Source organism: Tasmannia lanceolata, unplaced genomic scaffold (assembly GCF_043159265.1).
Source record: "Tasmannia lanceolata isolate RefF3 unplaced genomic scaffold, GAP_Taslan_0.1 ptg000002l, whole genome shotgun sequence".
Classification (NCBI taxonomy): Eukaryota; Viridiplantae; Streptophyta; class Magnoliopsida; order Canellales; family Winteraceae; genus Tasmannia; species Tasmannia lanceolata.
In genome coordinates this window covers 20,659,838-20,672,127 of record NW_027518679.1, presented here as the reverse complement: position 1 = coordinate 20,672,127, position 12,290 = coordinate 20,659,838, and the positions used below count along the sequence as shown (strand labels likewise).

The 12,290-nt window shown below is 36.5% G+C and overlaps 1 protein-coding gene across 2 annotated transcripts; it reads left to right on the top strand.

Annotated features, from left to right (window-relative positions):
- Positions 1–1,590: 1,590 nt before the first annotated feature.
- LOC143886003 (peroxisomal adenine nucleotide carrier 1-like) lies at positions 1,591–10,835 on the top strand. 2 transcript variants are annotated; one of them, XM_077390030.1, is made up of 5 exons: positions 1,599–2,113; positions 3,579–3,810; positions 4,018–4,164; positions 9,739–9,908; positions 10,388–10,835. In XM_077390030.1, the coding sequence occupies exons 1-5, from the start codon at positions 1,971–1,973 to the stop codon at positions 10,665–10,667; spliced, it is 972 nt and encodes a 323-aa protein (XP_077246145.1). In that variant the 5' UTR covers positions 1,599–1,970; the 3' UTR covers positions 10,668–10,835. The 2 variants fall into 2 exon arrangements, with proteins under 2 accessions (XP_077246170.1, XP_077246145.1); XM_077390055.1 differs by lacking the exon at positions 4,018–4,164 and having other exon boundaries at positions 1,591–2,113.
- Positions 10,836–12,290: the final 1,455 nt, after the last annotated feature.

Here is a 12,290-nt window from a genome sequence, read left to right as displayed (position 1 = left end):
TTCAAATAGTGGTTTAGAAGGTAAAATAGGGATTCAGAGGGTCTAATTAGTGATTCATAGTGGTTCAGTAGGTCAAATAGTGCAGAGGATCAAAAGAGTGTAATTAGTGGTTTAGAGGGTCTAATAAGTGACTTATAGTGATTCAAAGGGTAAAATAGTGGTTCAGAGGTTGTAATTAGTGGTCCATAGCAGTTTAGAGGGTCAAAATAGTGGTCCAGAGATTGTAATTAGTGGTCCATAGTGGTTCAGAGGGACTAATTAGTGGTCCATAGTGGTTCAAAGTGACTAATTAGTGGTTCATAGTGGTTAGAGTGTCTAATAGTGGTTCATAATGTCTAAATAATGGTTTATAGTGTCTCCATAGTGGTTCAAACTATCTGAAATGGTATATAAGCTTTTCTTATGCTTGCAGGGTCTCCGAAAATGGTAGAACCTAGGGCTTGTTTTATCTTATGCACATGTAAGATAAATACACTAATGTGAAATGATATATTCACCCCCTATTTTTACTTGGGACAACACCCCATAGTGTATAAGAGAATTCATAAAAGTGAAATGATATATCTGTCCCCTATTTTTACTTGGGAGTTGGGACAACCGACTATTAGACCTGGCAAAAGCAACACGTGCCCGCGGGTCGACCCGACCCACCCGCAAATTTGCGGGCACGGGTCTGACTTTTAGTAACCTGTCAAATTTAACCCGCGGGTTGACCCAGCCAGCAAAAACACGGGGCGGGCCGGGTTAACCCGCGGGCACCCGCATTTTTACAGTAATTTTTAAGAATTTCTTGGAGAATGTTATCAGCACTTGGGAAATCATCCTATGGAAATGATTTTTGGAGTTTAACCTATTTTGTCTATGGCCCATCTAATGGACGGTTTGGATCATCCGATGGTGTGGGCCATACCATACTTTTAATAAAGTGAGAGTGCCCTCGGTAGTGTTGATAACATTTCGTTTTTTTTTTTAATAGGTGGTAATACTCTGTGCAAAGATGTGCATATGGCGAAGGTTTCTAGCAAAAGCAAAAAGTAAAAAAAAAAGTAATCATTACAAAAAAGAAAAGTAAAATAATTGAGTTATAAAGTTTTAAATGAAAAATTACGGATAAATGGTTATGAAATTATAAAATTACGAAAAAATACCACAGCTTGTATAGAGTTATTACAATTACGGGAAAAACTTCTGCGGTGCGGTCAAATCACGTCAAATCAAGAGAATTACAATCCCATATTATATTTGCGGGTGACCCGCGGGTTGACCCGGCCCACCCGCGGGCCGCGCGGGTCACCAAATTTCTGACCCGCAAAAATGCGGGTCACCAAAATTCTGACCCGTGTGACCGCACCCGCATCACCCGCGGGTTGACCCGGCCCGACCCACCCGTTTGCCAGGTCTACCCACTATAGTGTAAAAGTAAATTCATAAAAAAGAAAGAAAGGGGCAGATACATCGCTTCCCTATGTATAAAATGTAAAGCAAAAGTGAAAAGAAGTTGAAATGACTAGGGGAGTGATAAATCGACCCCCGTATATCTTAAATCGACTCCTAAATGTGTCTTTTATCTCCTTTTAAGATATACGGGCGGTCGATTTATCACTGGCCTGTGACACCATATTTCAGGGAAAAGCTCCATATTTTTAGTAATTTTCCTTAAGATGAGAAGAGGGAGAAAGAATAACGGTCTCCGTTAGTTTAGACCGGGAGTGCCGCCCGTACACATCTTCCATTTCCCACTTAATTAAACTTATGTTCTTATATGGGTCACGTTCATTTGTCTCTCTCTCTCTTTTTCCGCCTGCGTCATAGTCTTAAGTCCTCGCCACCTCCCTCCCTCTCACGCCCGCCCCCTCCTTTTTAGGTGCCTAATCAATACGCCAAAAGCTCCCAAGGATAGGAGATTTGCCTCTTTCTTCTAGGTCAGAATTTCACAAATTCTCTTGTTATAGTTTTCTGTTTATATTATCATGTCTGTGGATCTTGAATCTCTCTCAGAAGCCACTTCAGGAGCGATTGGTTCTCTCCTAAGCACAACCATTCTCTATCCCCTTGATACTTGCAAGACTAAGTATCAGGCTGAAGTTCAATCACAAGCTCATCAAAAGTACAGGTGGGCCCCTTTTCCCTATTTTTTCTTAATTTCCTTACTGGGTTTTTAATGCGTGTTCCTGTTTTTTCATTTGTTTGGTTGTGCAAATCTTGATGGGTTTGTGTTTGTATTCATGATTAGGTCGTTCGATTATTTGGGGTTTTTTTAGTTGACATTTCTATTGAGTATCCAGTTTTCTGGTCTGGGTTTTGTTACCTTTTGTTTTAGGTGGACCTGTTGTTGGGTTTTTTTTCTTTGATGAGGGTTGTCTCTTATTTTGTTCTTTGGTACTTTAAATCATATTTGTTCTATGTTATTTTTTTCGTCCTTGATGATGTGCAACCTTGATTGGATTTGTTCATCATTTATTCATTTATTTATGCTGCTGATATTGGCACTACCATGTTTTGATAATTGCACTAACTCACCTTGTCTTTTTTTTTCTTAATTTGTTTCTAAGAGCGGTTTTAGAAAACTGACACCTTTGACTGCTGGTTAAACATTACAAGACAAGAGTTAACTCAACTCAATTCAACTAAGCCTTTGTCCCAAACTAGTTGGGGTCGGCTAATGAATCCTTTAGAAATTTTTCATGAAGAAGGTGAAAGAATCTGCCCAGCTCAAAATTGACTAAGTCTAATCCTGACACGAGTTGGGTTCATCTACATGGATCATTTCAACAACAAAAAAAAACATTACAAGACAAGGTGAGTTAGTGCAATTATCAAAACATGGCCGTGCAGATATCAGTAGCCTTTATTTATTTCTGAGCTTTTAATAGGTGTAATGTTATGTTTAGTTTCAAGATTAGGTGTAGTGTTATGTTTTGTTTTGTTTCACTATTTCTCTTATTGATTGTGTTATGTTTAGTTTAGTTTCCATGACCTGGGTTCGAGTCATGGAAACAGCCTCTCTGCAAAGCAGGGGTAAGGCTGCGTACATCTAGCCCTCCCCAGACCCCCAATGGTGAGATCCTCTTGCACTGGGCCGTGCTTTTATTGTGTTTAAGAAACTAGTAGCTCCAAAGGGTCAACCTAGTCACAAACCAAGCAACTATTGGATTGCATCATAAACAAAAATGTCAAAGTGAATAAATTGAAGGTGTTGATGATCTCGCCAAAGTCCAACAAATCTTTGTTTATTTCATCTCAAGTGTTGCCATTTAGAGTTGAAAATTCTTCTTGACCTTTCATTGAGGAAATGTGATTTCTGAATCGGTTTAGCTCAATATTAAGGTCTGAATTTCGTATTTATGAAAACATCCTTAGGGAGGTTTAGATGAAAAGTTTACATGGATATGAAGTTGACCTCTAAAATTTCTTGCAACGAAGACAATTTATTTGGAGCAGAATACTTTTATCACTATGGGAACATGCACATCGGATGATAATGCTAGTTGGATGATAATGTTAGTCGTTGATTGCTTAAGACAACAGTTATCTATTAAAAATGGTTTATTTATTTTCTTTTGCATCTGTTTATGTAGGAACATTTCAGATGTTTTGTGGGAAGCAGTTTCTACCGGCCAAGTTCTTTCATTATACCAAGGGCTTGGGACTAAGAATTTGCAATCATTCATATCACAATTTGTCTATTTCTATGGTTATAGCTATTTCAAAAGGCTTTACTTGGAGAAGAGTGGAAGCAAATCAATAGGAACAAGAGCAAACTTAGTTATTGCTGCGGCAGCTGGGGCTTGCACAACAATAGTTATCCAGGTAAGGCATATTTTTATGCCCTATGTATGTTGTTCAATGAACTTTCTAACAAGATGCGTGCTACTCTCACTATATGTGCATTCCATTATCTATTAACTATTTATATCAAGTTTTCATTTTATTTTAACGTTCAAGAGGTATGTCTTTCAGCGATTTTTGCTAGTGATCCATAAGTTCAAAAAATGTCTAACTTATTTGATTCTATAGCCGCTGGATACAGCATCGTCAAGAATGCAAACAAGTACTTTTGGTAAATCCAAAGGACTTCAGGAAACACTTTCAGAGGGTTGGTGGAGTGAGGCATTTGATGGTCTTGGCATATCACTTCTTCTGACCTCAAACCCTGCTATTCAGGTATTTGGCCTTGCCTAATAGTTTTGATGCTAACTGTTAAAGCATAAAAGATTAAATAACGCCATCTCCAACGGCTTAAGCTTTTGGAGTAATTGGTTGTTTCACATGGTATCAGAGCAAAGTTCCTGAGTTCAAACCTCCTTGATATTAAAAATCCACATGTAATGGTCAACTCAAAAAGAGGGGCCCCATGTGCCACGTGTAGGCCAACCCTAAAAAGAGGGTCCACATGTGAGGGGGAGTGTTAAAGTATAAAAGATTAAATAACGCCATATCCAACGGCTTAAGCTTTTGAAGTAATTGGTTGTTTCAGACTAACTATGTGCGGGATACTAGAGATTACAGACGGTTGGATTTTAACTAGTTTTTGTTGGTTCTATGTCTTTTGACTTTTTTCTCTTGCTTAACCTTTGCATGGCTGCCTCGGTTATGAAATGGGGTTCTTGTTTAGTCTCCTAATAATTTACATAAATAAATGCATGACTGAATCATGTTAGTCTTTCTTGGTGTTATTATGCTCTAACTGTTTTTCTTGATTTGTCTGATTTCTTTTATAATTTTGCTGGATAGGGAAAAAGGCGAACATCTTTATATAAAGTGTGACCCAATTCTATATGGCTTAGCAACTAGCAAGTCGCAGCTAGAAAATCAAGTAACTACTAACGACTAATTATCAAGTTCTATCTACCTAGCTATGTAACTAATATCCACAAAACTTCGAGTCATGATTCATGAGATGAGGCGCAAGCCTCGAGGTGGGATGAGGCATAAGCCTTTGCAACTTTGTTTAATAGTTAAAATAGTTTAAAAAATAAAGAAAGAAGGAAGATAATAATTTTAATTTATAATAATAGAAACAAAAAATATGAATAAAGGCTACATGAGAGAACAAGTATCTGTGAGCTAATGGGTATCATTTATTAGGTGTGATTCTTTAATTATAATTTTATAATCAATTAATCAACAAATGAGAAAAATAAAGTAGCATACCAGTGTTGTAGCAACAACAACATGCAAGTAGAAGTTAGCATAGCAAATAAGAAATATCAAACAACTATGTTTCAACTTACTAGCTAAGTAATTAATTTCAATAAAATTCAACTAACGTCAAAATTCTTGAGTCACTTAGTCAAGCTTCAAGACCCCCAAACTACGGGGTCACCAAGAAGTGCAAATTAAAATAACTTGTCTTAAAGGTGATTGAACAATGCCAAACAAAAACTCTAGGCCCACACGCCTTAGACGAAGAAAAGAATTACTAACACATCACTTGCATTATCTGGTGAATCATCCATCTTCGTCATCCTTTTTTTCTCCACTAGTGGTCATAACCTATCTCCTTTGGCTCCTCTGTTCCCACCCCTTCCATTTATATAGAATGTATAGACAAAATCTATGATTTGTGGACAAGGACACGATTGTCGCGAGTCGACACGGACACTGATTGTCAGACACGGCAACTCCCAAATTCTAGAAACGGGACACGGCTAAAATAGAAAGTATATATAGTCATGATTTATTGATACGGATTCATGTGTTGAGTTTTGACACATATACGAGTTGTATAACATGGCAACATCTAAAACTCTAGAAATGGTGACACGTTCATACATATAAAGTTACTGATTACTATCATAATTTGTAACAATATAAATATGGTATTCATTTAACAAACTAATGAATCTTAGAATTAATCAAATATAATCTAAAGCAGACACAAGATAATCAAATAGTATCTCTTTTTTTTTTGAAAACATTAACTTTTATTCCAATAAAGGTGATCATACAATAAAAGGAAAAGGGGACAAGTTGTCCCCACCCTTAGATTTACAAATCAGAAAAGCCCAGAAATGAGTAGGCAACCAAGCAATAAAAGCAAAGCAGGCTCAGCTAAGTTCCTCCATTTCTCCTTCGAAAACAATACACGTGACAGCCAATTTAATCTAGTTCTCTTCTGTCTCCAATATACAGCAAGAAAGGGATACCAATATGATACAATGAATATAGTGTAGGGATAAGAATTTATTTAGGGTTTTAGGTTTAGGAGAGGGTATGTAACAACAAATATTAGTTAAAGAAGAGCTAAAAGAAGAGTTTATAATAAAAGAATAGTTAATAATAAAAGAGGAAAACACAATATTTAATAATAGAACAGAATGCCACACTTGACACGGTACAAAAATGGGTCCACACACCCACATTAAGTCTAACACTTCTAGCGGTACATTTAAATTAAGTCTAACACTTCTAGCAGTACATTTAAAAGTGTCCAAAGGAGTGTCGACACATGTGGACATGTGTGTCATGTCGGACAAGGCACAACGCGTGTGTCAATAGTAAATCCAAGTGTCAGCTAACTCATAGGTCAAAACAATTCAGAATCAAAACTAACTTCAATATTATGATAATGATTTAAGCTCATTTGATTAGCTCATCACCTATCTCCTTTGGATCTTCCATTCCTACCACTTCTCCTTTATATAGATTATAGAAATCAAGTAAAAAGCAATTCAAAATCAAAACTAACTACAATATGGTAATAATAATTTAAGGTTATTTGATTATCTAATATAATTTTTAGTAAATAGCTAACCTTTTGCCATTGCAGCTCTCTTACTGTGCTTGCTTTCTAGTACTAATTCTTCACTTCTATCACTGTCAATAGCCTCAGTAACATTGATGTCAAATATGTTGTATCGAGATTGATTGGTCTTCTAGACATACATGTTCTTTCGCAATCCACTTATCAACTTAATCCTCTGTTTGCAAACTGTGTGGATCTTTAGTCATTTCCTACTAACTTGTTGCTTTATCTTCAGATTATACATTAAAAAAAACAACGCATTGAGCCTTTTCTGTTCTACTTGATTTCTCCTTTTTGTCTACATCTATCTACATCTATTGCAAGATTCGTATAATTAGATCATTCTCGCAAGTCACAAGTCAAAGCTCAGAACTAAATCAAGCACCAATAAGAGATGCATTATTCTCAAACTAGGTAGTTGAAACTTATAAGTACATTATTGAAGCTAGTCTAATTTCACTTGCAACTTGATGAACTATAACCTAGATAGATTCAGTATTCTATTTGCAACCTTTTATAGCTCATGAGTATCATCTCCATATGCTTCCCACCTATCAACTGCAACTTTGAAAATTAATAATGTAAGATTGTAGAAGGACGCAAAACCCAAAATTCGACAATGCAAAAAACTAATAAAAAAGCAAAATTTTAAAACTAAGAGTTTAAGACATACTAGTAGTACACCTTTCTCTTGTATTAATGACCTTTGGTTGACTAAAAAAGCCTTTTTGCAGCTCGAAATATACATCGATCACTTGATCAACTTCCTCTCTGTCTTTGACATATGGAACCATCCTACACATGCAGCTATACAATACCAAGGTTGATCACTGGATTCTATGAAACGTTCAGTTCATATTAGTATTCAAGGTTAACAAGGTAGGCAAGGCATGCTTCTCAGATGCAATTGGACATTCCATCTAGGATCAATAAGATCATAAATAGATTTATGCATATGGGTGATTTGATCAACTTCCTCTCTTTCTTTTTATGGATGGAACCATTCTATACACGCAGTTATACAAAACCAAGGTTGATCTCTGGGTTCTATGAAAGTTCAGTTCATATTAGTAGTGAGATGCAATTGGACATTCCATCTAGCATCAGTAAGGTCATAAATAGATTTATTCTTTTGATGGGAATAGAGATTGCAAGGTCTCTTCCCAAGACTATTGGATCTCTCCTTAAAAGTTTGCAAATGTTCTCCTTATTGATCCATTTCAAAAAAAAAAATCTCCTAACTAAATTGAGATTTTGTCCTTGGGGAAGAATGAAGGATCCGGTGTTATGGATAATATTATGAAAACCGATCCTTTGGTTACATGTACACCAATAAAGTATCATATCTAGGGGTGAGTCGTGACAGCTCATGTATAACTATTGTATGCAGGATAGTTGTAAAGGGCAATGTGATTGGTCTCAATCACACGATTGCATCTAGCTATCCACATATGAGTGTGGGTAGTTTCACGTGTTGATAGGGTCACAATGGGAGGAAACCTAAATTGATCAATCATCGTGATGGTTTGATCTCATTATCGAGTTCCCAGACCTCAAAGGTTTTTGTCTATTTGGTTAACCCTAATGGGTACTTCGATTCACTGGAAGTGTAACCACATTAAAGAGAACAACCATAATATATTGGGTGCACATTTAGATTACTATTTAAAGAATAAATTGTTAGCATGGATTCTCCTCCTCAAACTTATTTATTTCTTTGATTATGTATTCTCAGTTGATTTAATTTATTTGACTACTAAAGCTTGGCCTGACCATTGTTTTCTCATAATAAAGATTTTTGAATGGCATAATGTATTTATGCCATTAAAAAAATAATGTATTTATATATTTATGCTGGAAAAACGACCGAAGCTTTTCCTTGCTCAAACATAGTTAGATTCTCTTGGAATACCTAATTCGATAGAAAGGAAAGATATTTTTGACTTGCGCGAGGATCACGACAGACAGGCTTCTGCAAGTATTGTTTATCGCCATACTTGATGGAGTGGAGTCTGTTCAAGCAGGTTTGTATGATGGGGACCATCCAGACTCCCTAAATTTTTTTTGTTGACTTTATCATTTCTGTGGATATCTTCGTGGGGTGTCCGTATCACTTATGATTAGAAGAGGATGCCAATATTATGTCATGGTGTTCTTATCAATCTTGAGGATACTATCAAAGAGTGTGGCAATATCAATTTCAACTTGGATCCAATAGACACTCAAGGCAAAAGATTACCTCATGTCACTTGAATCACGAAGGGGCGCACTATCAAGAAGGAATCCTTTTGGCTAGTAGTGGTTAGAGAGTTCTAGTGTTAGGAGTTTTATTTCAAGAAGGATTAGTAGTTTGCTGTAGTAGAATATTAAAGAGTCCATGTAATATTAGACTATGAGTTTTTAAAAAAAAAACTTGAATAAGTCAATGGACATGTGTCAGTTATTGTAGATAGAAAATAGGAGTCCTTAGAATGTTAAGAATCCTATTTTATGTAGAAAAGTATATGTAAAAGAGTCTTAAGAATCCTATTTTTATAATTTCACCTACTCATTTTGTCTTTTATTGTTTAAAGTTTAAACTGCTGTAAAAGGTTATTACAGTTCCCAAAAAGCTGTCAGGAGCCATTTAGAAAAGAAAAGAAAGTGCTGAGTTTGTGCAATTATTAAAATATAGTAGTGAGCCTTTTCATATTATGTCTCGTGACAGTTTACTTTGTCAAAAAACATTGAGAATAAGATAAATATAGCATCATTCATGTTGAAGAAGGCATGCTTAATGATATGCGTAGTTGGTAATATTTGGATTCTGAAAATTTTTATGTAGCAGGAAAGAGAAGTTCTTGAACATTGAATTGTCAGAGGCAGCATGAAAACGTCACTTTCTCTTGTTTAAAAATGATATCCATGGGTCTTGTTAATTGGTTCGTAAAGAAACTAAGCTGAAACTTGAATTCTGACTATTCATCCGCATTACTTGTCATTATGTGCAGTACACAGTCTTTGATCAATTGAAGCAAAGTCTCCTGAAGAGTGAACGCAACAATAAAACAGGGATTACAACTGCGGAATCATCTCCAGTAGCACTTTCTGCCTTTTCAGCCTTCCTATTGGGTGCCATTTCAAAAAGCATTGCTACCATCTTGACGTATCCGGCTATCAGGTAGTTAGTTCTCATGTTCTCTATGTGTGCAACTCGGGTTGATTTTGGGGAATTCAGGTTGAGCTTTTACCCTAAAATCGGGTCAAAGTTCGGGTTGATTCCAATTCTTTTTTTAGCAAAAGCTCAACCCAACCCAACCGAATTGCACTCCTAATGTTCTCCGCAACACTTGAACTAAGATAAATTATTGAATGCTTCACTGTTAAAGTAAAATTGATTAAATTACACCAACTCTAAGGGCTTAACCTTTTGGAGTAATTGGTTGTTTCACATGGTATCAGAGCAAGTGCCTCACGGCAGGTCCTGGGTTCTAAACTCCTTGATATTAAAAATCCACGTGCATGTCCAACCCAAAAACAAGAGGGGCCACCCGTGAGGGGGCAATGTTAAAGTATTAATGATTAGATAACACCAACACTAACAGCTTAAGCTTTTTGGAGTAATTGGTTGTTTCGCATTTATGTGCCATCTGTGGGCAGGTGTAAAGTCATGATCCAGGCTTCTGATTCAAAAGATGCACCCAGGGGAATCCAATCTAAGCCACCGCCAAAAACTGTGATGAATACACTATATGCCATTTGGAAAAGAGAAGGTCTTCTGGGTTTCTTCAAAGGGTTGCAAGCCCAAATTCTGAAAACTGTTCTGAGCTCTGCCTTGCTGTTGATGATCAAGGAGAAGATCTCAAGAAACACATGGGTCTTGATGCTTGCTCTCCAGAGGTATGTGTTTTCCCTCAGAGGCAGATTGAAGAGTGCTTAATTCATACATTGGCATTATATGCATAGTTTCCTTGTAAAGAAAAAAAAAATGGTCGTTAGATTTTTAATGACCATGGGAAGCATTTTGTAGAAGTGAAAATAAGCACCTGTCAGGATTGTAACATGTTGAAATATTGCAATAATTAGAACTTATTTCATGTATTTTCAAGGATGTTTGCATACATAGAGAGAGATCTTTTTATTTAATTCGAACTGAAATGATTTTTTTAGCAAAACGAATATGGGGAATGCTAAACTCAAGGGCGCCCTTGCAAAAATCAGATGAAAGGGCGCCCCCATTGGTTGCACGTCACCAAAGTGTATTTAATGTTCTTTTGACTTTTACATTTTTGGGTGCTATTATAAATGCACTTTGGTGACTTGCAACCAATGGGGGCGGCCTTTCATCTTTATTTATGCAAGGACTCCCTTGAGTTTAGCATTCCTCAAAAGGAATATATACAAACTGGGTTATTGCCCAAATGGCAAATATAAAATGCCAAGAAAATAGAAAGAAGAAATTTTTTATTTAAAAAAAAATAACTGAGATTTTATTAAACAAATGAAACTAGAATTACATCCTTGCATACGAGTTATCCCACCAATGTAATTTACACAATACATGTCTTCCCCTGCTTAAAGTCTACAGACCGAAATCTCCACAATAAATTCCACAGGAGCTATTCCTTGTCTAAACTTAGGTTTGGACCAACTTTGAACTGTGAAGACAAATTTGTGGCCCCTAAACTTCTCAGCACCAAGTAACAAGCTAACAACCTGCAGATTAGCACCTATACTGTGAATATAATAACCCCTTACAACTGATGGGGTTTGGCAAATCAGACCCATTCCACCCATTTCTCAAATTTTAGAATCTCGAGTGCATATTGTTTAGATTTGATTCAAAAAAAATTCGGAGCTAAGCAGAGTTGGTCTAAAGCAATTTTGTTCTGCCAGCCTTGTCCCCTCCAACGATCAGTGAATCAGAATTGTTGAAGAACATGGTCTGAATTTACCAAATCAGAAATCCTTTCATTTAACCCACATTTTCTGGCACAAATCAATGGAGGAATTTTATTCCATTTGACAAACCCTTTGGGAGCTATCCAATATACTTTTCTCTCTTTGGGATATAGGAAAATTCCTACAAGATGTCCCCACATGTATGATTAGGGGACATCTTGTCCCTTGTATGTACGCTCAGATTTTGGTAATAAATGTCATCTTTCAAAAAAAAAAAAAAAAAACGTAAAATTCCTACAAGCGCCGATCTAAGGCAATAATGATGCCTATTTAAATGAACAATTGAAGCACATTTGCTCTTTGAGGTTTTTTTTACTAGGCATTTTTAAAAGAGAAAACTATTGGTGAGCTTAAGCGCACCAAACCTATGGTGCGCTTAAGCTCCCCAATCACATGGGGGGCCACTTTGTTAGGTGATCTAAAGCATTCATTTTAAAGGCCTTATGATAGATAGGGGGTGTACCAAAAATCAGCTCCATAGGATCATCCTAACCCCTTCATTTGGGGAGGACAAAAATGGGCAGATTTGTGTCTGTCCATTTTTGTCCTCCACAAATGAAGGGGTTAGGATGATCCTATGGAGCTGATTTTTGGTACACCC